The sequence below is a fragment of the Pelmatolapia mariae genome, linkage group LG7 (genome assembly GCF_036321145.2).
Source record: "Pelmatolapia mariae isolate MD_Pm_ZW linkage group LG7, Pm_UMD_F_2, whole genome shotgun sequence".
NCBI classification, from domain to species: domain Eukaryota; kingdom Metazoa; phylum Chordata; class Actinopteri; order Cichliformes; family Cichlidae; genus Pelmatolapia; species Pelmatolapia mariae.
In genome coordinates this window covers 38,418,534-38,444,974 of record NC_086233.1, presented here as the reverse complement: position 1 = coordinate 38,444,974, position 26,441 = coordinate 38,418,534, and the positions used below count along the sequence as shown (strand labels likewise).

At 39.4% G+C, this 26,441-nt stretch overlaps 3 protein-coding genes and 2 non-coding genes across 8 annotated transcripts in view; 4 read left to right on the top strand and 1 right to left on the bottom strand.

Moving 5' to 3' along the window:
• LOC134631071 (proline-rich protein 5-like) overlaps positions 1 to 3,057 on the top strand; it is a 40,084-nt gene extending 37,027 nt beyond the window's left edge. For all 4 annotated transcript variants that reach the window (XM_063479022.1, XM_063479021.1, XM_063479023.1 and 1 more), the window contains one exon: positions 624 to 3,057. In XM_063479022.1, the coding sequence (XP_063335092.1) occupies positions 624 to 1,063 (440 nt within the window). In that variant the 3' untranslated portion in view covers positions 1,064 to 3,057. The remainder of the gene's footprint in view (positions 1 to 623) is intronic.
• A 2,765-nt stretch (positions 3,058 to 5,822) lies between these two features.
• Positions 5,823 to 13,009, bottom strand: commd9 (COMM domain containing 9). Its single transcript, XM_063479019.1, has 7 exons — positions 12,959 to 13,009; positions 12,369 to 12,434; positions 11,947 to 12,063; positions 10,383 to 10,522; positions 10,075 to 10,109; positions 9,475 to 9,578; positions 5,823 to 6,518 (listed from the first exon to the last, which is right to left on the bottom strand). Exons 2-7 carry the CDS (start codon positions 12,420 to 12,422, stop codon positions 6,381 to 6,383), a joined length of 588 nt encoding a protein of 195 aa, XP_063335089.1. The 5' UTR covers positions 12,423 to 12,434; positions 12,959 to 13,009; the 3' UTR covers positions 5,823 to 6,380.
• A 5,267-nt stretch (positions 13,010 to 18,276) lies between these two features.
• LOC134631070 (small ribosomal subunit protein eS17) lies at positions 18,277 to 26,091 on the top strand. The gene is made up of 5 exons (XM_063479020.1): positions 18,277 to 18,333; positions 19,613 to 19,764; positions 20,819 to 20,924; positions 23,442 to 23,507; positions 25,970 to 26,091. Exons 1-5 carry the CDS (start codon positions 18,331 to 18,333, stop codon positions 26,045 to 26,047), a joined length of 405 nt encoding a protein of 134 aa, XP_063335090.1. The 5' UTR covers positions 18,277 to 18,330; the 3' UTR covers positions 26,048 to 26,091.
• On the top strand, positions 19,824 to 19,952 carry LOC134632519 (small nucleolar RNA SNORA71). Its single transcript, XR_010094526.1, has one exon. It is a non-coding gene; the product is annotated as a small nucleolar RNA SNORA71 (small nucleolar RNA).
• Positions 25,759 to 25,888, top strand: LOC134632518 (small nucleolar RNA SNORA71). The gene has a single exon (XR_010094525.1). It is a non-coding gene; the product is annotated as a small nucleolar RNA SNORA71 (small nucleolar RNA).
• Positions 26,092 to 26,441: the final 350 nt, after the last annotated feature.

Below are 26,441 nucleotides of genomic sequence, written 5' to 3'. Positions count from 1 at the left end.
ACATCATACCAACAGTTAAACATGGTGGTGGTAGTGAGCTGAAAAACACCATTAAGTCCACAAACAAAATGAAGGCTTTGTAGTGGTGTAATCACAGTTTAGACTTAGACTGAGACCTTTTTGCGTACGGCACAACTAATTTTGAGTCATTACCTGGTGATTTTTCAGAAAAACAGTATTTACTTAAGTACACTGTACTTTTCTGGGCATGGCCTGGTATTATGGAGTGACTTAACCTTGCATCCATGTGTTAGTGTTATTTATATTTTGCTAAACAGTTTGAAGCTGCAGTTATTAAAGTTAAATGAAAGAATCTGAATTAACTGCTGTTTGGTGACACCTGAATGATATGCTGTTGGACTAAAACATTTTTCCAACACGCTTTTAATCCGAGTCACAGTAAAAGCTGTATTTTGACAATGTTGTAACGGTTTTTAATATGTAACATAGCTGATAGTTGAAAAAAAGGTTTTGATGGAAATCAGCATTATGTTTTGTAACTTAAGCTTCATGTAAGAAGAAGAAGTCTGATCTAATCTGAATGTGCAATCCAAGTAATGACATGAAACAAAAATTACTTGTCGATTGAAACCAGTTTTCTGTTTTTATTTCTCCTCAACCAGAGCCCTGTCATCTACGTTCATCTGAAGCACTGCTAGGTGACCAGTCCCAGCCTGAAATTATGATCACACAGCATCATAGCTCCTTGGACTCCTCATCTCTTTCTCCACTGGTGGAACAAGAAGGAGAGGCATATCTGGAGAAAGTAGGCGGTGTGCGGCGCCACACAGTGGCTAATGCACACTCTGATGTCCATCTGCTGTCAGTTTCAAACAAGATGCATGCTGGGATGGAGAACAGCAGAGGGGAAGAGGAACAGGGAGTTGTTGGGTTTTTGGTGGGGGCCAAGCCTATGAGTCCCATGAATTTCTGCCGCCAATTGGTCATGGGAGATTCTCCAAATTGCTCAGAAGACATTGGATATGTGAGACAGAACAAGATGAAAAACTTCAGGATGACGAATGAAACTAACTGCAGAAAGAAGCTCGCAGGACATTATTAAGATTGAAGGAAAAAGATGAGAAAAAGCAAGAAACTGTGTAGGAATCACGAGGAAACGTTCGTACCAAGCTTGTTCACCTAGGATGGAAAGGTCTGCTCAGGGTCTTAACTGCAATGAATGTTTTAGCATCAGCTAAGAGCTGCTTTCAAGTTCCTCACTACTTATGAGGTTCTTTGTCTTTGTATGTCTCCTAATATCAGGAGGTTCTCTTTTAAGACTGTTATTAAATAGCAAAATTGATTAATAAAACAAATTCATGTGCTTTACAGTATAATACCAGTCCAGACATTGGACACTTCTACTCTTTCAAAATGTTTGAGATTTGTTTTTATCTGTATTATTCTTTACTTTTCAAAAATAAAAATAATAAATGACACATTGATATGTTTAATATAATTAATACAAAAAATAAGTCTGATGTCACCATTTTTATCTTCATCAGTTTGTCACTTGGTTGGAGAGGTGTTTAGTTAGCCAGCAAGCCTTGTCAATGTTAACTATTAAAATTACATACCATTATGTTTCTACAAATTCCATACAAATTTGGTACTATTCAACAACTTTGCTAAGAAACACCAAACTAAATAAAGAGCCTGTCAACTAGAATACAATGCATCTGGAAAGTATTCAAAGTGCTTAATTTGTTCCACATTTTAACATGTTATAGCCTCATTCAAAAAGAAACTAAATTAAAGTGTAGTTTCTCCCATTATTACTCTCAGAACCTCTCAAGTTCAGGGTTGATGGGACTCGTCAGTGCCAGCCATTTTCAGTTATTTCCAGTGATGTTCAATTCAGTTTTAATTTTATTTCTATTGAGCCATATTAAACAACAGTCACCTCAAAATGCTTTATGTTGTTAAGTAAAGACCCTATAATAATGGAGAGAAGCGCCAACAATCCAACGACCCCCTTTCAGTGACCACTTAGCAACAGTGGGAAAAGTAAACTTCCCTTTAACAGGATGAATCCTCTGTCAGAACCAGGCTCGCTGAGAGGTAGCCACCTACTGCGACCGGCTGGGACTAATGGGAGGAAGACAGGATAAAAGACACATTTGTTTAATCATTTATTATTAACTAACGATTAAATGCAGAGTGAGTAAAAAAGTTAAGTGAAGAAGAAATAATCAGTGCATCATGGGAAGCCCCCAGCAGCAAAGACATTTGCAGCATAACTAAGGGTGGATTCATTGTCACCAGATCCAGCCCTAACTATATACTTTATCAGCAAGGACAGCTTTACGCCTAATCTTAAACTTGTCCCCCAAATCCAAACTAGGAGCTGGTTCCACAGAAGAGGGGCCTGAAAGCTGAAGGCTCTGACTCCCATTCTACTTTCAAATACCCTAGGAACTGCAGACCAGTAGTCTGAAAAGCTAAGCGCTCTTTTGGGGAATACGGTACTACAAGGCTTTTGAAGATAATATGAGGGCTGATTATTGAAAATGGTATGTAATGAGAAGGATTTTAATTTCAATTCTGGATTTAACAGAGAGCCAGTGGGGATTAGCCTGTATGGGAGAAAAATGCCCTTTCTAATCCCTCTCAGTATTCTTGCTGTTTGGATCAACTGAAGGTTTTTTAATTAGTTTTTAGGACAGCTTGATAATAATTGGAAAAAATGTATGTTATGCCTTTGAAAGGTACTGCCTAGGGGAAGCATGTATAATGTAAACAGAATTGTTCCTAATACAGAACCCTGCAGAACTCCGTAATTAACTCCATTTACAAGAACAAATTTGAGGCTGTTAGATGGATATGATTAAAACACTGCAGTGTAATGCCTTTTATTTCTATGCCATGCTGTAATCTCTGTAACAAAATATTGTGGTCAACATTACCGAATACTGAATTGAGGTCTCACAGGACAAGTACAGAAATGAGATCACTGTCAGAGGCCATAAGGACATTATTTTAACCTTCACTAACACTGTTTCTGTACTGTGATGTGATCTGAAATTTAACTGAAACTCTTGAAAATAAACTGTCACTCTGCAGATAATGAGCTGTTTTATAACTACTCTGTCAACATTTTTATTTTTTTTAAGATAAAAGAAAGGTTGAAGATTTGCCAATGATTAGCTAAGAAATCTGGGTCAAGTGATGGCTTTTTAAGAAATGCTTTTTACTTCAACCTTAAAGGCCTGTAGTTCACAGCCAATTAATAACGATAGGTGAAAGTATCAATTAATTGAGCAGTCTTGAAGGATGCTCAATTGGGTTCAAGTCTGGACTCCGGCTGGGCCACTCAAGAACATTCAAGGACAAAGGAATTGTCCTAAAACCACTCTTTTTTTTAAATTTATTTTTTATACTGGCCATGTGCTTAGGGTCATTGTCCTGTTGGAAGAAAAAAAACTTCGCCTTCAGGTGCCTTTTGGTAAACTCCAGGTGGGCTGTCATGTGCCTTTTACTGAGAAGTGGCTTCCATTTGGCCACTCTACAATACAGGCCTTTGGGTGGAGTGCTGTAGAAATTATCATCCTTCTGCAAGTTTCTCTCTCCATAGAGGAAAACTGGAACTCTGTTAGTGACCACTGGGTCCTTGGTCATCTCGAGAACCAGTTCTTGTAGAGAACTTGCGGGCCACATCAGCACAAAGACTGAGCTATTTGCCTACACTAACAAGATATATGTTTGGAGGATTAAAGAGGAGACTTTAAAACCTAAGAACACTGACCATTTTAAGGATGGTGGTGGTAGTACCATAATCCTCTGGAGCTAGCTAGCAACAGTGGTACTGATACAATGTATGCAGTGAATGGGTTGAAACTTAAGGATTTGGAATACCCCCAAATTCTTAAGTTTCAACCCAAATCAAGAGCTAGGCGGTTGAAACTTGGACGCTCCAACATTGCAATGATCCCAAAAACACATAAAAACGGGTTTTGGAATGGATAAAGCAGACTAACATTAAGCTTCCACAATGGCCTTCCCAAAGTCCCAACATCAATCCTTTTGAAAATTTGTGGATTACAAAAGCAAAATACAGGCCAGGAAAGCAACCAATTGCAATGAACTCATCAAATATTCAGTCAGAATTATTTTTATAAGAGAAAATTCTCAATAAATTAAAACTTGTGCATCAAATTCTTGGTTGTTTTTTTTTATTCATTAAAGCTGTATTCAGTACAATCCCTGTAAAAAGAACAGTTCAAACAGTTTGTTAAAAACCCCAATTTTTTTCGGAGTGAATAATAAACTTCTGACCACAACTCTATATAATCTCTCCAGCGGGTTCTGGGTTCATGCTGGGGTCTCCTCCCTGTTGAGCGTGCCTGGAAAAACTCCAAAGGGAGGTGTCTAGGAGGCACCCTAAACAAATGCCCAAACCACCTGAATAGGCTCCTTTTGAGACGCAGAGCAGCAGCTTTTCTATGACATCCCTGTGGATAACTGCACTCCTCATCCTATATGTAAAGCTGAGCCAAGCCACCTTTTGGAGGAAACTCCATCATCCAGCCACTTGCAGTTGCCATATTCCTCTTTTAGTTATGAACCAGATTTCATCTGGTTCATAATGATTTCATTATGAAATCTGGTTAATGGACTGGCAAATCAAAAGCCTTTGACTTTTAGCTCAGCTCTCCCATCACCATAACAGTCTGGCACAACACCTTCTACCAAGAGAGAATTGGTACATTTCCTGGAAAGGGTTAAATATTATCATATATTTTATCCTGATGGCCCACCATTTGCAGGTTGATGACAGCAAGATGGAGGCTAGTGCAGTTTTCTTGCAGGCAGATCAACAGGGGAAAGTCCCCTTCTCAAGAAATTCAGACGTCTGCTTCTGTTGTTCATTCAGGTCATGATACATCTGTATTTTGTCCATGTTCCTTCCTGATGTTGCTGTCCACTGAGACTGACACATCTATAACAAGCTGCAGTCTTATGAGCCTTCTGATCCACCATTATATCTGAATGTTTAGCCAGCTGCTTATCTGTCTGGAATTTGAAGTCCCACAGGACCTTAACCATGTAGTTTTCAACTACCTTTGGTGGCCTCTGCCATTGGAAACTGGGGACTTCTAGTCCATATGCAGCACAGATGTTTTTGTACACTATTCCAGCAACTTCGTTGTGTCTCTCAGTGTACACTGTCCCATCTTACATCCTCCTAGTATGTGTTTGATAGTCTGTGGGGCACCTTTGCAACGTGGGTCCTGTTAGCTGTATTAGACTAATTGGTAAATTGAGTGGTTCTTAGATAGCTTTTCGACTAAGTGAGCACTCAAACACTTTACACAACTTGCCTCATTCACACAAACGCTTTTTTCTATGCTCTTTCTATATAATTGCTTCCATCTAACATTAACTCACATTCATGCTGCGATGGATGCACCGGAAAGCAACTTGTGATTAGTATCTTGCCCAAAGACATTTGGCATTCAGACTGGAGCAAACAGAATTGGCATTTTCCCTATTACTTAAAGACATTTTATCTGCTGTACATCGTTTTGTTTTTTTAGACCTTGCTATTTCTTTTGTCCTGAACTTATCTGGTTTGCCCAACTTTTAAGGACATATTGCACACAGTGCCAAGATATGCCAAGATTTCAGCTAAAAGTGCTATGGGAATCACCTTGTTGGTGCAAAAATACAATTTTTGCCTGTTAAACTACATTATCATTGACATGTTTTATAGAGCTAGTGAAAGAAATGGGAATAAATTGTGTGCTTCTGCAAAAGCTACTGTCTTCAATTTAAAACTGCTTGATAAAAAAGACGTGGAAATTGCTTCAACTTGTGGCAGATCCAATTAAAATTAATTTTTATTGATTGAACAGTTAGAATGAAAGACATATTTCATTCTAATCTGTTAGTTAAACAACATTCAGATATTTTCTAAATCACCAAATTAATACACAGATATACAGGACATGAAACCTGTGACAATTTCAGCTGGTTAAATCATTTGCAACCAAAGTTTTTTCAGTGTTGACTGGAAGTAGACACATATTATCATGGTTCCACCCAATACTGGGACCTCTATACAAAGTAAAGAGCAGACGTATGGCAATAAATTTTATCTTGAAAACTGTGGGGACGAAATCTGATGGGTTATATCAAGTTCCAGGTATACAAGTTTACCAACTGGACGAGACAGGAGGTGAGACCGTATGTCTTCATTACTGGAGAAATTCTTAAAGCACTAACTCAACATGGATGGAAATAGTTCCACCATACTTCATCTTGACTTTTGTACTGGGGCAAAGTGGGGAAACACAGGCAGTTGTTAGACACAGATGATAGTCCAAACACATCAGCATCACACTGTAAAAATCAAAGCACTGTCTCTGAGCTTTCAGTGATCACTTCCCAGCAACTACTGACAGTTGGTCTCTGATGCGTCCAAGTCCATCCAGTATAGTGTCCAGAGACTCCCTACTCAGCTCCACAGTCACAGAGGAAACAGACTCACTGTCTGCTGATGAACATGGATCCACCATCTGAAAAATAAAAAGTGCATGACATTTTTCACAAGATTAGATAAAGATTTCACTTTCAACGCAGCAATCTGCAGCATGGGTAACAAATGCTTTGTTCCTGTACTTGGGTAGAATTTTCAGGTGCCTGTCCTTGAGTATTTAATTTTCTGACAACTTTTTACATTTATTCTCTACATTTTTAAAACAAATATCTGTACTTTCTTCTCCTTACATTTTCAAAACAGACTTGTTACTTTAGGTTCATTTATAGTGTTTATACTTGGGGGGATTAAAGTGAACTGGAAGGAGTGCAGGTATGTTGTGGTTGTAGTACTTCAGCATCTAGCTAGCGCTACAGAAGAGGAGAACGCATGAAGGGTGTGATGTTTTTTTAAGTGACAGGTTATTTCAAAAATTCAACGTTTCTAATAGCTCAGCAAACATTAGCAAACACACAAACTGTTTGTGTGCAATTTGTCACACAGTGTGTTGCTCCAGGTGCTGTATTTCACAGGGAGAGAAAAGAAGGAGAGCTAATGTCACTCAAGTGTTTGTGTACATGGTCACGTTATGTACACTTAGAAAGTCTACTGAAGCTCACACTATAAATAATTGTGAGTTGTGATTATTTCCTTTTGCTGAGCCACTACACAGATCTTAGGGTTCCCCCACCTGCTAAATCCTACTGTAACCCCTGACTGTACTCATTTTACTGTTTAGGTGTGGAGACAAAGTCACACTGCAGGCAACAGAAAATAGTTGTTTTTTTTTTACATTCTCTTCTACATAACAGATTGAATCTTTTATGAGAATTTAGATTGGAAAAATATTTGCACTCTCGTGTACTGATATTGTTTATATTCATTTAGCACAAGGTTCAGTTACCTTTGTACAAAAATGGTTAGTAGAATTGTTCTTCAAGGAGCTACTCTTTTTAACTTCGAGTACATTTCAGAGCCTGTGTTTTTTCACTTTTACTTGAGTAAAAAAGCTGAATCAGTACTTCAACTTTTACTGGAGTATTTTTAACACTAGTATCTGTACTTCTACTTAAGTACAGAAAGTCTGTACTTTTGCCACCTCCGTTTACTCTGCCTCCAAACACAAATGAGTCAATGCACTATATTGTTTGGATGTTTGTGAATGTCGAGAATTTTATGAATATACCCACTCTGACCATACCTTCAGTATGAAACGTGAATAGTATCACTGTTTACTCAACAATTATTTAGGAATGAGTGTGTTTGTTAAACTGTGTTAAAATCTCAGTTATACTAAAGCTAAAACACTGGAATGTCTCATTGATTGATTGATGTAAGATACTTTATTTCAATCCTTATATAATGCCTCATATAATGTAGTAGTATTGCATTGTATGTTATAACACATCCGATATATGATTATATGATACGATACATGAATATGTGCGCATGATGTGCACTTTATTGTTATGTCCAAAATTTTTTCTTTGCACATCGTGGGAGACGGATGGCTCCTGGATCTGATGCAAGAGAGATAAATAACTGGCTGGTATCTGGGCTGATGGTGGTTGATGTGTCAATGGTATATGTCACTCAGACCAGCTGCAGGGTGATGCAGGGTCAGATCTGCAGGTCAGAGTGACCTCTTGAGAGTAGTAAATGAGATCACCACTGGAAAATAATGGATTTTTCAAACACTGCCTGAGTAGACCAAGAAGCAGAAATTTACAGAAGTGGCCTTGGTGGACCTTTTTTGCTAAATAAAAGAGCCACCTGTCTTCGATTGTTGATCCCAGATAGTCGCAGATAATTAATATTTGGTCACTTTTTCCAGGAAAAAATAAATAAACATTATTGGGTCCACTAGAATAAAACAGAATAGCTTTTTAATGTCATTGTACATGTACAACAGAATTATAGGTGCTCTGCACCAACTGTGCATGAAAAGTGCTTAGAAGTAGTGCAAAGGACTTGGTCTGACTAGAGTTCGTGTGTGAGTGGCCTAAGTGATGAGGGTTACTCGGACCATGGCTCAGATAGCTAAGTGGCTGGGCAGGGATGGGGTGTGTGTGTGGGGGGGGGGGGGGGGGGAATGTTCATTTACATTCTTTAGGGCAAAGTTTTAGTTGGCTCTGAGGCTACGTCCACACGTACCCGGGTATTTTTGAAAACGCAGATTTTTAAAAACTCCTGCCAGGGTGGATATTTTTGAAAACTCGTGTGGACAAGAAAAACGGAGAAAACGCAGCGTCAAAGGTGTGCGCATTTTTTGACGTCACACTGTGCGCCAGGTTATTGTTTCGGTGAAATGAATTTCTACAATGGCAGACTTACACAAAATACCATTACTGTTAATTTTACTCTCTGCAGTGTTTAAATGCTTACATATATACACAAAGTTACTGTCCCTCCACACATAGGACTCAGTTCTGCTTCTATGCGCCATCTTTGTTTACTCTTTCCCACCCAGGCTTATAGACTTCTGATTGGCCAACATTTCTACACGGATAGGAATATAGCACCACCTGCTGCTTTGGCATGTTCCTAGCAGCGTTTTCCTTCGTTTTTGGCTTTTACGTGTGGATGGGATTTTTTAAAAAAAAAACGAAAACGGAAAATCTCCGTTTTCAAAAATACCCGTGTACATGTGGACGTAGCCTGAGACACCAGGTTGGACTTTGGCTGCGTTAGGTTTGGTTTTTGCTTTTGACACTATTACATGCATCATCTTCCACTCATCCATTCCTTCACACACTACTGATGGTACTGATTACACACACCACTGTTTGTTTTTGACAGTAGGGTTTCTTTTCTGTTTTATTTGTTTTAAAAGAATAAAGCAGCTTGGAATACATTCCTAACCATGTCTGGAGTTTTCTTTTTCATGAATGTACGGCCTGGTTCGTGACACTACTTTCACAACTTTTGTAGCTGATAATGCTTTAGCTCATATTTATGCAAAAATAATATTCTGAAGCAGGTGGTCTCACACTGACCTTGAGTTGAACCAGGCAGGTTGGCACCGACATCCGACTGACTGAGTCTGAGCTGGTCACCATGTCAACTCTCCAATCCAAGTCCTTCAGTTGAGGGAGAGAGACTGGGTGCGTGCACACACACACACACACACACACACACACACACACACACACACACACACACACACACACACACACACACACACACACACACGACTCAGTGATTTCAGGGGACATTACATTGAGATATAATAATCTCCTACAGACACAGTCTTTTAACACAGGCAGTTGAAATGGCAGTATAATGGTAAAAACTCCAAAATATATGGACAGATGTTGACATCATCCCCATTGTTTTCCACATATAATGGTGGTCCAGCCAAATTACTTTTACAAAGCAACATAAATTACATTATTACAATGAACAAGGCAAAAACATGTCTGATTTTTGTCAGGTTTGCTGTTACAGGCGGAGGTACAATATACGTCTCTTATAATTCAACTTTTACCATCATGGTATGGTTTATAGAAGGAGAGACATACATTACATGCATACAAACACACGTAAACACACACATATGTGCATAGCTATAAACGACGAGTATAGAGTCTACTCACTCTGATTACTGAGGGCTTCTGTCCTCCATGTTGCACTGCAAAACAGCAGAGACATCATACATAATTACAGCTTATGGTTACATCATCAGCAAATAGTAAGATAGGGAAAACAGTAAGAAAGAACATTTCTCATCCTGTTAAACACATTTAATACCTTTATCACCCTCTCAAGCCCACATTATTTTTTTCATTTTTTTTTTCTAATCAACAGTTTTATTTAGGTTTTTGAAGGGAATAACAAAAACAGTTTACTGTTAATTTAAAAGAAATGAATAGCGTGCAGCATTCAAGGTTTTTCTGGGACTGACCTGTTCTCTAACAGAATCTTGGTGATCAGATTTTTCAGACTGGAATGGAAGGACTCGGGGAAGATAGCGAGGATCTGCTCTGGAGAGCTGAGGTTGTAGAAAAGGACGTAATGGGAGACTGCATGGAGGGACTGCACCAGCTAAAGGACAGAAAATAACTCAGATTCACATTGGAAATACATGTTTTACAGCTATTTAAAGTCCTCGATCAAAGCCAGCAATAATTAACTATTTTGATGCTCACTGAACTTTAAGTAATTTTCAAAGTAAGAATGTCAAAATTTTAATGATTCCATGTTCTCAAATTTGAGGATCAAGAAAATTAACCCAGTTAGGAAATGTCAAAAACTGTAGTTCCTCTACTGGCCACCCAAAGCCAGCTCTACAAGTGAACCACCCGTCAAAGACTAATACCCCAAAATACCTTACTTTACAGCACACAAAGCATGTTTAAAGTGTGGTGCAAACCCCCCATTTGGTCTCTATAGAAAGGTTGCCCCTAACACACACACAGGTCAAAAGTTTTAGAAAACACCAATTTTTCCAGCTCCAGACCGTCACACTTCCTCCTTCGTGTTGGACAGTTGATGCCACACACTGTGGAGCCATCCTTTCGTCTACTCTACGGCGTACAAAGATCCTGCGTGATGAACCAAAGATTTCAGATTTTGATTCATCAGTCCGTAATACCTTCTTCCAGTCTTCAGTAGTCCAATGATGGTGTTTCATGGCCCATGCAAGCCTCTTTTTCTTATTCTGATGTCTTAGCAATGGCTTTCTTGCTGCAACTCGCCTGGTTCAGTTGTGGCTTTGGGTCTGCTAGACCTTTTCCTATCAGAGTTTGCCCCAGTTTCTGAGTTACTTTTGATGGTGAAGGAAACTGGACTCACTGACACCTTAACTTTCTTTGCAATTTCTCTGTAGGAAAGACCTGCATTTATAAGTGTTGATGGTCTGTCTCCCTTTCATTGTTAATTGCCTTCTTCTTGCCATTTTTGTAGCAACACACTACTTTCTGCAGTACTTTACTGTTCAACTGATGCTCACGAAGGTATGGTACCACAGTATGTTCCAATACTGGTTTTATGCAGACAGAGGGGGCTTTGTAAGTAATCCAGAAAAGTTGGAACACCTGTAGGAATTAGTAGCACCAGCTTTCAAGGCTTGATAAACCTTCATAGCTGCAGAACAGCTTTACATCGTTGACCCATTTCCCTGAAAAAGGTCTTTTTGTATAATTCTGAAATGTACAATGTTTTCAGTTTTGATATGGAGGGTTTATTTGTTTTGTTTGTTTTTTAGTGTTGACACATATCATAATAATAAAACTAGTGAGTGCACGTGTCTCTGCAAGTAGAAGTCGTTTAAAGTTGCGAATTGGTAGGAAAAAAATTCTATTAATCAATTTTAACCAAGTCCTCAAGTTAAAATACAACAACTGAACTTAGTGGAACTTTCTTTATATCCCCCAAAACACAGTCAAGTGCTTGCAGCATGGGTCAGTAAACTACTGTATTTCCACACACACTGCAAGGACCAACACACACTCATATTTTTGTGTTACCTGTGCAGCCTGGGCTTCCGAAATGCCGAGTGTTGCTGCAGTGCTCTCAGTTAGCCGCTGACTCAGACCTCTTTGACTCTGCACACAAACCTCTCTCACTGCATCTTTAGAAGGAGCCTCCAGAGAAAAAACAATCCACTCTCAGTGACTTAAAACTAACGTGTGTAACAATTTCTCAGATCTGAACATGGAGCTGGTACGTGAAGCCCTAAGATGTCCTCAAATCTGCTAATGTGGTTCAATTTCCTGTCACTGGAGGTTTTTAAGGTCAGTTCCACTTCACTGAAGTTTTTATATAAAATTCCAGTATTTAGATAAAAATCGTGTGTTTATGTCTACAGACTGAGAAATACAAAGGAGCTAGCAGACTAACAGACTTTCTGAAAGCTGACTGTTTTACAAAATGTTAATATTTGACATACCTTCAGAAGAAGCTGTAAGTTGGTGAAATCTTCGTTGCATACAGTGGCAGCCATGTTGACATGTGACTGTGACAAGTCACGTGAGAGAAGAATGCCGCATGGGAAATGAAGTACAAACAAAATGACATCGGCAGCATCTATCTACCAGCATAAATCTTTATTAAATGAAACAAACTATAATTTGATTTAAATAAAATAAATCAAAATAGGAATTGTGTATTTCTTAACAAACAATATTGCCAAATATGCATGCCACATATATGAATCCCTGAAATGTTCAGGTGAAATTGTCAGAAAAATGAAGACACGAACTATTCATTTATCTTGCCAGATTTTCTCTGTTATTACAAATAACAAACACAAAATAAATGTGCAAATCTTCCCTTGTTCAACTGTGTCTCTTTGTTTGAATGTCTATCCTTTTGTTGTATGCCGGAGTTAAACATACATTGTCAGATCGGCTTACGCATAGCACAAACTGACAGCTATATCTGTTAGACAGCCATTAGCCGTGAGACCAGCAGTCACCCAAACCGTATATCACTAAATAGAAAACTTTGCTTAAGTAAAAAGAAAGATAATTTACTTACCGTTTGTCGTCAGTGAACTGACGGCTCCTATTGACATAGTGGAATTATTCTAAAACGCGCATGCGCGCACATGCGACTCAACGCAATGTATGCTACTGATTTGTAGGCTGCGATGACGAATCACTGGCATTAGATATTAAACATACTCAGTTTCAAATGGTACAAACCAAATAAACATTGAAGGAATATTGAACCTCTTACTCTTATGGTCTCAATCACACGGTATAATTCAACCAATTAGAAATCCCAGTTATCTCACTTAACAGCAAAAATCAGTCTTTCACTAGAGGTTTTCAGACCGGTGAATATTCAATATGTCAGTCAAGCAAAGGTTTATAAGTTTAGGATACTAAATAAACTATAAAACTAATAAAATGAACCGCATTTTAAACCCTTAATCATTCCTTTTCTAGGATTAACCTTTTTAACATCGGTTTTAGCACAGTATCAACAAAAATATCAACTTACAACACGTGGTCCAAGGATTCAGGGGCCCAGCATTCAAAATAAATATCCACAATCATAATATTACAAAGCTTTAAAAATTGTAATTCATAACACAGTTCATAACATGTTCATAACTCCTGCCTTTTTATTGGCAGTAAACTACACAAAAATAAGTAACCACGTCCATAAAAGGCCTTATGCATTTAGCTTACAGAGGTAGTTTTTTGTGTGATTTCATAGTGTGCTAGCCTGAATCTGTAAAAGGATTAGATATTATAGTCCCTGATATTGCATTGCTTTAAATGGAGAGAATCTTGAGGGATGGCTGTTATGAGGAAAGGCAGCTCAGAAACTTTTACCCAACCTAATTTGCCATTTTTTGGGATTAGAGATCTGATCTAGATTATCATATTAAGATTTGGGACACATCGTCAGTAGTGGACCTTAGATTCATCGGGTGTTTCCGGCCATTATCACTAGACACCCTCATCCAAGAGGCCCTGCCAGGGTTGATCAGGCCCCGGAGTGTGTCACTGGTTTATGTTAAATTGTTATTTCTCTTCTTGTTTCTTCTGTTTAGTTTTCTACAGTTTATTTTCTTCTATCTATTCACTGCAACTGAGAAATAATACTTACCTCTTTAGCATTTATGAAGCCTAACTTCTTCAAAGGGATAGAAAGGTGATAGAGAGAAGTAAGACAAAAGGGACAAGATAGGACAGAGCAGAGAGGAGAGCCGATCTGGCTTCCCACACCTCCCCGCCGGATCAGGCTGTATGCTCTACCTCCCCACTGCCTCCCAGAAAAGGGAAGAAGAGCTGAATATTTTCTTTTCTCTCGCGGTTAGCTGACTGCCTTAGCTGCCCAAGTGATGTCAGCCCTTTTTAGCCATAGCCAGGTCTGGTCGCAGAGTAGTTGTTACGATCTCTGTGGGAAAAATTAGCCTCTGATCCAAGTCCTCAGGCTTGCCCTCGACTTGTCTCCCTCCCGGACAAATGTTGATGAAAGCTGACGCTCCTCTTAGTTCGTAAAAGGTTGAGGGTTGATGGATTTTCTTTTGCACTCAACTTTCTCGGCTAGACACCTGAGGACCTGGTTGTGTCTCCATGTGTATCTGCCCTGAGTAAGGCTAGTCCTACAACCAACCAAGATGTGCTTGAGTGTGGCTGGGACTGTACACAGGGGGCAGGCTGGGTCCTTTCCAAACCACATCTTCAGATTTATTGGGGAAGGTAGCACATCGTATGTCGCTCGGATTATGAAACAGTATATTAGACTCCATGCCCCAGATTTCACTCCATGAGAGTTTCCTCTTTTCCACACTCTCCCAATTCATCCAGCAACCCTGCTTGGCCAGCGCTACGGCTCTGGGCATGTCTGGCTGTTTCCTCCTGTCGACGCACCATTTTTCGACATTCAGTTACAGATGCCTGTTACCACCGAGGTGTTACTGCTCCAAGATCAAATCCTCCTCTGCCCTGTTGGACGGGACCCACCACGTCACGATGCCGAAGTGCAGATTTGGCCTGTAGCACAGATGTGGCTGGGGTCCACTTCCTCCCCATTGCTAGGGTGGGAGCAGTGCCTCTCACTATGGGGTCCTGGGAGTCCGTGAGTGACATCTTAAGCCTCACCTTTGCACATTTAAACTCCTCCACCAGACTAGGGATATGCAATGACAGTATCCTGTCGCTATAGAGTCCAGTGCTGCTGAATCATTTGGGAAGTCCGAGCCACTTCTTAACGTAGGAGCTCACTAGCCTCTCTAGTCGATTGGCATGATTGAGTGAGCCCTCGTACATTGTCAACGGCCACAGTAGTCTCGGTAATAATCCAAACTGGAAGCACCAGAGCTTCAGTTTCCCTGGGAGTGCAGTGTTGTTAATCCGCTTGAGGTCATTAGCTAAGTTCTGCCTTGGTTGTTCTAGTTGTCACATATCATTGAGTTCTGCATTGTACCACCGTCCCAGGCTCTTTATGGGCTTCTCTAAGAGTGTGCTAACCTGAAATACACATATGACACTATCAGAGGAACGAAGACACACATCACTCATTTCTCTTCCCAGATTTTCTGAGGTGAGGGCAAAGCCCAGGTGCAACACTTTCATGCAACACTAACAAAACCTTTTTGTTATTTTAATAGAGAGGGTGATGTGAGGAAAATGAGTAGGGAAGACTTTAAAAGTGGGACTCAGCATGTGGGGGAACCCAAAAATCACATGGAGCGACTCAGTGTGGGGAAAATAATCACAGCTCACAATAATTTCTACTGAGCACTCCAGTAGATTTTCTTAGTGTACAAGCTGTGATCAGCTGACCTGTGCTGCTGCTGGTTTGAGGTTTACTGCACTTTGTGGATTTACACAACTGAATTCAACCAGATGTAAGCAGATGTTTCATGAGTTGTCCTCTACACTGACAGTACACTGTTCATGCTGTCTTTATATTAGACACTATAAAGTTGGTATGGATGTGGAATTCAATAAATGAATCTAAGCATCATCAGCTGAACTTCAGATTCCTCTCTGCTACCCTTTCTGTGCCTAACTGTGACCATGAAGCCACAGCCACTGTGCAATAGTCACACACATTAAATCCATCTCACAGTACAGCAAACTCACCTGTTCATTCTGCACTAACCTGCAGAGCACTTTCATGCAATCTTTTAATAACGCAGTTAGTCTGCCTTCCTTTGTTTCACAGCACATTTCACAATATGAAAAAACATAATGTCACATGTACAGACCCAATCTCTGATTTACGTTTCCAGTTTTTTAAAATCCCACTGAGCAGTCCTTACCTTTAAATCAAACCTCTCTTCTTCCTCTCCTCTCCTGTCTTGTCTTTCTTATCTTCCTCCATCTCTGAGTGAAGATAGCTCTCTTCCTTTTCTCTCCCTGTGAAATACAGCAGCTGGACCTTTAGCTAGCAAAATACTGCAACAAACTGTGCACAAACAGTTTGTGTGTTTGCTGATGCTTGTTGGGCTGATATAATTGTTGCAAATGTTACTGCCTTTATGTTCGCTACTCTTCTGTAGAGCTAGCTAGGTGAAGTACCGCAAATATCTATCTACCCCCCCCCCCCCCCCTCTCTCTCTCTCTCTCTTTATATATATATATATGTATATATACACACACACCTTGTATAGTGTATAGTGTATATTGTATTGTATTGTATAGTGTATATTTTTGTTGTGTTATGCCACATCTATTTATTTATTCCTGGCCTGTCTACTGTGCTGCTGTAAAAATGTGAATTTCCCAACTCTGTAGGTAATAAAGTCTATCTTATCTTATCTTATCTTATCTTATCTTATCTTATCTTATCTCTTGAGATTGTTTTATACCATCATACATGAAACTTTGTGACATTTTATTTAAAAATAACACCCACCTGGCAGACTAAACCTTTTTTGTGCCATTTAGGTGTCATATACAAATGAAATTGAGACACTGGTCAAGGAGACTAGTCCCTGAATAAAGATGAACTATAAAAAAGGGGCAAAATTGCCTATTTTTGTTAAGGTAACTAAGATCTCTTGACATCTGCAGTAAGCTGCTGCAGGTGTTCTATCAGTCTGTGGTGGCAAGTGTTCCGTTCTATGCTGCAGTCTGCTGGGTAGGCAGCATCAGATACAAGGATGCAAAGAGATTAGACAAACTAGTGAAGAAAGCTGGCGCTGGAGCCAGACTGTACATGCTGGGGGAGGTGGTGGAAAGATGCACACTAAAGATGCATTGAGGTGGGGGAAAAACATTAGAAGCAATTGAGAATAACTCTGATCACCCACTGTACAACATTTTTATGGAAGAAAAAAACATGAGTAATAGAAGACTCCTCTCTGTCTGTTGTACAACAGAGCAATACAGAAAAACATTTGCTCCCACAGTGATTAGGCTTTTTAATTTTCATACAATAGCAGATGGGCTATGTCAGACACAAATTTACCCTTGGGATCAATAAAGGTATTATTTTATTATCACAATAATGTCACATGTTACATACCTCAACTGGTGTAAGCTACATTTTCTCTTTCCTAGGGAACACCTGCATCCTGGTGCCAGGTGTTCCCTAGGCATTCCCTATGCAGGCAAGTTGGCAGAGGCATGTTTTGGGCAATGTTCTGTTGGGCAACTTTGTGTCCTGCCATCCACAAAGATGTTACTTTGACCTAAGCACTTTTGCAGACCATATACACCACTTCATGAAAACAGTATTCCCCGATTAATCAATGTTTTTGATTTTTGCCATTTTTTCAATTGTATCCATTATTATCTGTCGAAGTGGTGGCACATCATAGAACAAGTTAATCTGTATTCACCTCTGTGGAACATAGGCTATATACCATCTGATATGTCATGTTATCAGTATTTCTTTGTTTGTATTGTTAGGTCAGGTTCAGTATTTGGATATCGCAAGACAACACACTTTATTTGCTTTCCTCCATACATAACCTTAACCAACAATACACAATCAAACTTTGTTTTCCTCTTCAGCTTTGGCCTTGTGGTCTTGTGATTTTTCCCACCATTTTTACCGCTTTCATTAACGTAGTAAGTTTATCAAACAAAGTGCCAAAGAAAGAGTTGAGGTCTCCTCATTTTCCCTTCTATTACTTTCTGTTTCGCCTGTAGATGCATATTTCTCTTTCATATATGAAAACATCTTCAAGATCACACACTGAAAATTTCTGACTTACAAACAGCATGGCAGGGCAGTGAGGAGAAAAGCTGGCGAACAACACAAAATTTTAAGAAAGCGTTTTTTGTCTGTTGTAGAGACGTGCATGTTGGAGGTTGTTGTTTAGCTTACGGTCGGAGGGGTCGCTGCAGGGACAGAACGTTTCTGTTTTCAACTTCCGCCCGAGGGCTCAAGCTTCCACCGGAAGTGTGCTTGTTCTCTTTTACCAGGGCCGATCCAACATGGTGGGTGTTTTTTATATGACTACCTACACTATCTATTCTAATCCTGTCGTTTAAAATGTTTTGTATTCCGTTTTAACCTTACCAATAAGCAGCAGATCAATAATATTTCCTTGTGGCCGCTGTATTGACGTTAGATGATACAAACACGACTTTTTATCGGCGCTTCTGTAATGCTGCTGCTGACGGAGCGACCGGCTGAATGAGCCGCGGTGCTTGTTCGGGTTTTTATCGGTTAATATCGACAGGACTGACAGAACAACCTAGGCGGTATTTGTTTGTTCACGAACCGTTAAAATTGTTAAATTGCCGAAAAGTATAGCTCACCTTAGCTTGATGGCCAACTCAGGTGTTAGCTTGTGTGTCGTTGAGGAAGCTAATGCTGCTCTGGAGGCTGCAGTCCCTGATCTAGTTGGGAGCTTGTCTTCAGTCGCACAGTGCTTCGGTCAAGTGATTTCAGACTACTGAAGATGTTATGTGGTGCGACAAAACTTCACCACATTAATCCAAAAACAACGTCTGACACACAAGTTTAAGGGTAAACTTTATTTCAAGGAAGTTAGAGCCACCCAGAGGCAAAAATGTATAATATTAAACATTAACAAGATAAAACTAACAAACAAAATTAGCACAGGCTCACATAAGGGTGTAAGAAACAAATATAAATGGTGCTATCAATAATATTAATTCACAAACCTTCTCCAATTCAATACTACTTTGGGATGTTGGTATGTTTACCTCGGCTTCTTCATCCTGTTTGTAAAATTGGTTCTTTATGTCTTCGGTGTATTGGTCCAGCAATTCATTTAGCTGCCTGTTCATTTAGTGTAATCTTCCAGTCAGATGGACTCCAACTCTACCATTTTGGGCTGCAGCTGATGCCTTTAGTCCTTGTTCTGCTGTGCAGGAGACCCACTGTGATCAGGAGGACCGCTCCAGCCAGAACCTGCAGCAGGAGGAAAACTGCTTAATGTGCTTCTACACTGAGCTCACTGACGTTGCAGAGCAGAACAAGGACTAGCATTGCCTGGTACAGTCCAAGATGATGGAAATGGAGGTTGTGTGCAAAATCAGCCATATAACATCAAGGACAGCCACAGCTTTGACCTGGTCAGCCTGCAGGTAGGGAGTTGCCTGCAGATTGGCCAGGCCTAAAATAGGATTTAGATTCCACTCATGGTGGCAAACGGATGTTTTTCAAAGAAATGGTGCCAGAATGACTGTTCCGATAGTTTACCCAAATGCTAGGAGTAACGAGTAAACACTTGTTCTCTTCATACAGGGACGAGTCAGGACCAAGACGGTGAAAAAGGCTGCCAGGGTCATCATCGAAAAATACTACACCCGGCTGGGAAATGACTTCCACACCAACAAGAGGGTGTGCGAAGAAATAGCCATCATCCCCAGCAAGAAGCTCCGCAACAAGATCGCTGGGTGAGTTGTCTATTGCAAAGTGGAGCCCACAACCACAAATTTGTCTTGCTTATCTGCCACCCTGTATCGAAAGGTGATCATGGCGTCTATGTTGCCTGGTCATTAAAAATTACAGGAAGATAAACCTTTGAGCCTTTCCCGTGTTTGAAGGACTGCCAATTCCTATCAGACCCTGGTGCTCTAAGACACGCAAGCAATTCCTGGGATGTTAGACATTAATTAAATAAATACATTTTTCTGTTAAGTAGGCAGATATTGATGGAACGTCTATGGTGTGGAATCTGAGTTCTCAGCAGAGTTAGCCTTTATTTCATAATTTTTTTAAGTCACTTTTGTACCAAAACACACTCCAAAACCATCAGTGTTTTTATATTAGAGGTGGGTTAAAAAGCCTCAAAAATTATAGTGGTATTTCATGAAAATAGGTCATCAGAGACTGGTGATGTTTGTATGCTCACCACGTGCAAAAAAAAAAAAAAAAAAAAAAGGTCATAACTGTTGGTGTGGGCCGCCGTTTTTGTGTCGTACACCACCTACAGTTCTCAATTTTTGTAGCCTGGCGTGTTGCACCGCGGCTGCTGCAGCCGGATTGAAGACACCAGGATATGATCGTGTCCGTTTTTACCGCCATTTTAATGGTATTCACTACAGAAGCGTAGAGATTCACAGATATACGAGGGAGATGTTGCACAGTTTGAAAACCTGAGTTTGTGAGAGGGGAAAAAAAACACTGGGCAGTGTCTTTGCTTCTGGTTTTGATTTCTTCTCTTTCTATATCAGTGCTTATATGGCACAAATAGAAGTGACTGTGTAATGATGTTGAGGCAGCGAAGCAACCAGTATGGAGGATATACTGGTGCCTTGGCACCTGGCTCTTGGTCTCAGACAAGCCCAGGCTTGTCTCGATGTTGCATGCATTTGGGAATCTTAACATATGGTGTTGCTATAGTAACGATGTCCCTACATGACATTTCTATAATATGTAAAAATTTCTATGGTATTATCATGGCAATTCCATGTGATGACAACTTTGTGTGCATTGCTCCACTTGTAGGTATGTAACACATCTGATGAAGAGGATTCAGAGGGGTCCGGTCAGAGGAATCTCCATCAAACTGCAGGAGGAAGAGAGAGAGAGGAGGGACAACTATGTACCAGAGGTCAGTGAATGCATCACTGTGTTGGTTATACCAGACCGGGTAAAAGCAGTGAATCTGCTCTTGTAAAACTTGTTGATTCTGGTAGCATGCTACCGGAACCACTGGGACCATTAGTATGATAGTTCCTGTGGTATCTTTTTCTAATTTTGCCATAGATGTGTTTGTAAGTGTTGTGGTGAGAGGTGCTGAACGATCTGCTGATTGTTGACTGAAGTTTGAGCCTGATGCTCAAGTGGTTATGTAACTAAAAGTACATGGTACTGCAGGGCTAATGTGCTGGGCAAGTCTATTGTAATCATACAATATTACAGCAATATGCAACTAGATAAAAAGTGAAAAATGAATGGCTAAATTGCTGCATCAGTAATTTTCATTTTACATACAGATGAAAATTGTATCGTTCATCAACACATTATAGTCGCACGGCTGTCAGCAGAGTACACAGATCACTGTTTGTCCCCATTATTTTTATTTGTGAATGTATGGATTTATTTGCTGCAACATAGAGCTGAATAGCATCAAGAGTGCATCAGCAGGCCATTGATACTGAGGTCTGGTAGCTTATGTGATTGATTAAATGGGTCAGCCACAGAATAATAGCCAAATCTGTGCATTATTAGCCTAAAACATAAGTCTGGTTTTAAGAGTGTTTTTGAAACAATTTTTGTTATTGTGAAATGTGGGGTTAAATTGTGCTAAGTCTTCACAATTAAAACTACAAATGCACAGCTTTGAGGGGAACCACTGACTTTTTAAAAAAATATTGCTGTAGTGTTACAGTATTGTTGTTATAATTGCCAACTGCTCCAGTTTACCTTAGTAAACTTCTTTTCTTTTGGCAAATTTGGCACGTTTCTTTATTTTTTTTAAACAAATGTTAAGAAATAAAGCAAAAGCTTGGACATTATTTTGGGTAAAGGAGTGGAATGAGTACATTTTAATAAGTCACATTTTTCTGAAGATCAATTTATTTGCACTTTTAAACTCATGGCTTTCTAAATTTGACATTTAATTGTGTAAAACATCAAAATGTTTCACATTTATAAATATTAATGTGTTGCATGTAAACTGTATGATGGATCTCAAATATTGTTCCAGGCACTGCAACATGCTGCACAAAACTCATCCCACAAGCCTGTAGGGCTACAGTTGCACTAGGGATAACAGTGCTTGGAAACTACGGCACAACCATAATTATTGTGACCTTGACCAATCAACTCGCGATTTTCCTCCCTTTGAATTGGTCCTTTTAAAAATGTTATCAGGTCTGAGATCACTCCCAGTCAGGTTCTGTTTTCGAAGGAATATTGGTGCATCAAGATGGGGATAAACTGGCAATAAGATGGAATCAGTTTTGGATTGTGCGACTCAAATTGGCACTTAAATTCAGTCTGTTTGCAACAATCACTCTGAGTAATACAATTGAATACAATTATTCTAATTTCTAAACAAACATTTTTCAAGACATATGTAACGATGCCTGTTGAAGGCAGTAAAAGAAAGACGCTTGAAAGTTGCTCTGTGTGAGCACTGCAGACCGTTTCTTTTATTTATTATAATACAGAGTAAGAGACTAAGACCATAAACTCGACAGGACAGAGGTCAAGATAAAAGGATTCTATAGAATCTGGAGTCTCTTTGCAACCACAGTTTATGCCATCTGGTGGCTTTCAGATAGAATGCAGGTTGGCGATATTTCCACATTGGCTTAATCTTCCCTATCCTGGAATCTACATCAATGTTTTATACCATCTCTGTCCGTTTGTGTTTGAAGCTTTTGATACTTCCTTTTTACCCATTTAACTTTTGATTAGGATTAGAAAGTATCTTCCCTCCATCTGGCTTTTGGGTTTTGATTTGTTTCATCTATTGGAGAAATAGTTGAGCTTAACAGTAATAGAGCAGAGTAATAGCAGAGAATGTACAAAGTAGAAAGTAAAATAAAAAAATGTCAAATAAAAAAAGTCTGCATTGTAGTGTGCCGATATTTCAGTATGCGTGCATCTACGTTGCAAATTTGAATAAAACTGTAGTTTTGTACCACTGGCTTCATACATTTTGTTACTGGCTGCAAGACAGAACTATATATTTGTGAGTGTTTGCTTCAACCAGTTTATCCACAGGTGATCTCAGAAGTGCAAAAATGGTCAGGAGCTGGAACAGTCGAGTGTCCAGCCATGATGTGGCTTTTGGACACATCAAACCAAATTGTGCCTGTTATGTGTGTTTTTTGTGTCCTGGTAGTCTGCCTGAACCGAACACCTTTCTTTCTACCAGTTGTTTTGTGATTATGGTGTGTCTGTTGGCAGGTCATTCACAATGCAGAAAAAAACAACACATACAAATTTTCTTGAGTTTTGAAGGACTTTCTGTTCTTTTTGTGCACTCGTACATTTTTTTTTAAACACAACAGATGGATATAAGTAAACAAAATAATATGGTGTTACTTTGTAACTGTGGAAATAACTGAGGTGTGAGATAATGGCTAATGTGATTCCTGTGTGTTTATCTGTCCAGGTGTCTGCTTTGGACCAGGAGCTGATTGAAGTTGATCCCGACACCAAGGAGATGCTGAAGCTGCTGGTAAGTCTTTCTGTAAGAGGACAGAACAAGTACAGTTTTTAAGGTACTTACTTTCCTCTTACTCTGCTGGGGCTTAGCGGTTAATGTATTAACTAATTAAAATCAAGGTTCTGTTATACAGTAAACAAATCGTCTCCCAAATTGAATCCTCTGTGTGCCGTGTTATGCTATTTTTTTTTTTTACCTTTTAAACACAAAATAAACTACTGAAAAATTATGTGATCAGACATAAATCTTAGAATTAAAGGGCTGTTCCAACTACAAATGAAAATAAAAAGATGTAAAAGCAACAGGCTCACAAAGGTAATGACAGAAATAAGAAGCTGATTTGTTAGATGTTTAATGGTGGAATGACTTAGATCAGACACAGGCATCTAATCTTGTTAATGATAACAGAGCAATTGGTCTTGAGTTGGGAAAAAAAAATGGTTGGAGTTAATGGAGTTTGAGTGTTGAATCTTATCCAGTGTGGAGCTCTTTAGAAAAAGTTTGTGTAGTTCTAGAGAGGAGTTGTAGGAAGGCACATCTCATCAAGCAACATCAAGGGAGGTCACGAATCGCCTTCAGAGGAACCAGAGGGTTTGAAAACTTCAGAAAACTTTGATCCATTTTAGTGTTTCATTAAAACTGGCAGTTGTTGTGTAACCAGTGTTACTGTCAAAGTGGAGGTTGCTGTTCAGGCCTTTTTAAACCAGAAGATTTTATTTAAAGCACAGAAGCATTTAAATGGCTGAAATCAGTTTGTTGGAACATATTTGCCTCTGTCCCTGTGTTCTGCTTTTAAATGGCAGAATTTCCAGGTAAAGGATTTTACTAGAATCAACCTGAGCTTGTAATGGCCCGATTTCAGCAGCGAGAAGGGAGCTTTTAAAAACAGCCACTCAAACCAGAGAGTCAAGATAAAGTGCAGCATGCCCTTAAAACTTGTTTTGAAATGTTGTAGACAGAAAAAAAATTAGATAATGGGACAACATGTGTTTTTTTTTCTCTCTTTTTTAAACACATATAAGTATGCTATATGTGCTGTTGTCTACTCTGTTATGTACACTACAGGCAAAGAAATAGCCCAAATCCAATTCCATGCACGTGTATATATATTTGGTAACTAAAGCGGTTTCTAATTCAAGACAGTTGCCGACCTTCTTGGGAGTGGACACCCCAGCAAAATCAGCCCAATGTCAGACAATGCAGTGTTCAGATAAACTGAAAAACCAAACAAACCCTGCACCTTAGATTCCACGGGCCTCAGATAGCATGTAAATGTTAAAATTGATAGCAGTATAATTAAAAAATACAAGTACATTTTGTTTTGAAGGATTTCCAGGACAAATGCTCTGTTCTGTCTGTAAACACCATCAACCTTCCAGGGACTGCAGATGAAAATTAGTCTCTCTGGCTAAATAAGTTTTTCACTGTTATGAAGGAAAAATAGTATTACTACTTAAAATGTACAAGGGAACTGTGTTAGGCCTGTTGTTTGAAGACAAATAATTACACGATGCTGAAATGTGTAACAGAGATGAAGGTAGTGATTTATCTTTCTGGTCATTTATCAACAAATGCCTTTACTTGGCTTTGATAAACCACGGCACTTCTAAAACTACGCCCCATGGACAGAGGAGACCAGTGATATGAGCTGCTTTTGCAGCCACAGGACCTGGACGTCTTGTTGTACTCTGTATATCAAAATGATCAGATATATCAAATCTCCAACAGAGATGCAGCGAAAGAAGGGAACTATGGCCTAGTCAAAGTTCAAACTCCAACCTGATTGAAACAATTTGGGAGCACGTTAAAATAGTTGGGTGGAGATGAATGCTCACAATCCTCTGAACTAGAGCAATGTTGTAATGAAGAGTGACCCAAAATGCTCCTAAAGGTGTTAATACAAGCTACGGGAATCATGGGGGGTGTACTTAGTTTTTCACACACTGATTTTGGCAGTTTTTGTCAAGTGTGTTGTTGTTCATGTGATGTATTTAGATCCCCCACCCATTTTTTTTAACATCACTATATTAAAACCTTCACATCACTTATTTATTTCAGGACACAGCATTTAAATAAAAAGCATGAATGTTTATGCTGGTGCAGCCACACATGCCTGGTAATAAGTGAATATAAATGTACTCACCAAAGCTTAAGTCGGGTAGTCGTGCTACACAGCAGGCCAAAATATTTGAAGGACCATTCCATTAAGAAGACGCAGACAGCTAGCAGTGTAACTTTGCTGTTGCTTTTGCATTTCCCTTGAGCCTGTATCGAAAGGTGATCATGGCGCCTTTGTTGCCAGGTCATTTATTAACTACAGGCATATAAACATGTGAGCCTTCCCTGTGTTTGCAGGACTGTCTGTTCCTGTCAGACCCTGGTGCTCTCAGACATTGAGTATTGAGTTGATATTGAGTTGCAGTCACCTCCTTTCAGATCAGTTCTTAAACCAGTGTCTTGTTTATGTCCCTCAGGACTTTGGCAGCCTGTCCAACCTGCAGGTCACCCAACCTACTGTCGGCATGAACTTCAAGCAGCCCCGAGGAGTCTAAGCTCTGTACAGTATCTTCCCAATAAAATCCATTTGGGACAAAGAGCTCTGCTGTAGGACTGATGATTTGTGGACATCCGTTTTATGTGTTTTCTCTCTCCAAACTTGAGGTGTTAAGTTATCCTTTTCTCATAAGTGTAGGACCAGTTGGGTGAAACTAAATAAACCCCATCAATTATTGGCTGAAAATACAATTATGTTTGTAAATTTGATGCTTTTAAACTCAGTCATGCCAGTAATTATGTGGAGGAACAGAAGAGGCCACACAAGGCTGCTTAATATTAGGAACATGTTTGTCCTTTGATTTCATTGTTTTGACACACAATTGAAAGTCATTTTTAATAAACAGCCCATTCTACATTTACTAACAAATAATGGTTCTGATTGATCAAGTG

Bases quoted from the DNA above. Each gene is read 5' to 3' on its own strand.
- LOC134631070 (XM_063479020.1), top strand. The intron at 20,925-23,441 runs GTCAGTGAATGC...TTATCTGTCCAG, and splicing joins GGGACAACTATGTACCAGAG to GTGTCTGCTTTGGACCAGGA. The intron at 23,508-25,969 runs GTAAGTCTTTCT...TATGTCCCTCAG, and splicing joins AGGAGATGCTGAAGCTGCTG to GACTTTGGCAGCCTGTCCAA.
- commd9 (XM_063479019.1), bottom strand. From the start codon at position 12,422: ATGGCTGCCACTGTATGCAACGAAGATTTCACCAACTTACAGCTTCTT. The intron at 12,064-12,368 runs GTATGTCAAATA...TTTTCTCTGGAG, and splicing joins ACTTACAGCTTCTTCTGAAG to GCTCCTTCTAAAGATGCAGT. The intron at 10,110-10,382 runs GTCAGTCCCAGA...GCTGTTTTGCAG, and splicing joins AAGATTCTGTTAGAGAACAG to TGCAACATGGAGGACAGAAG.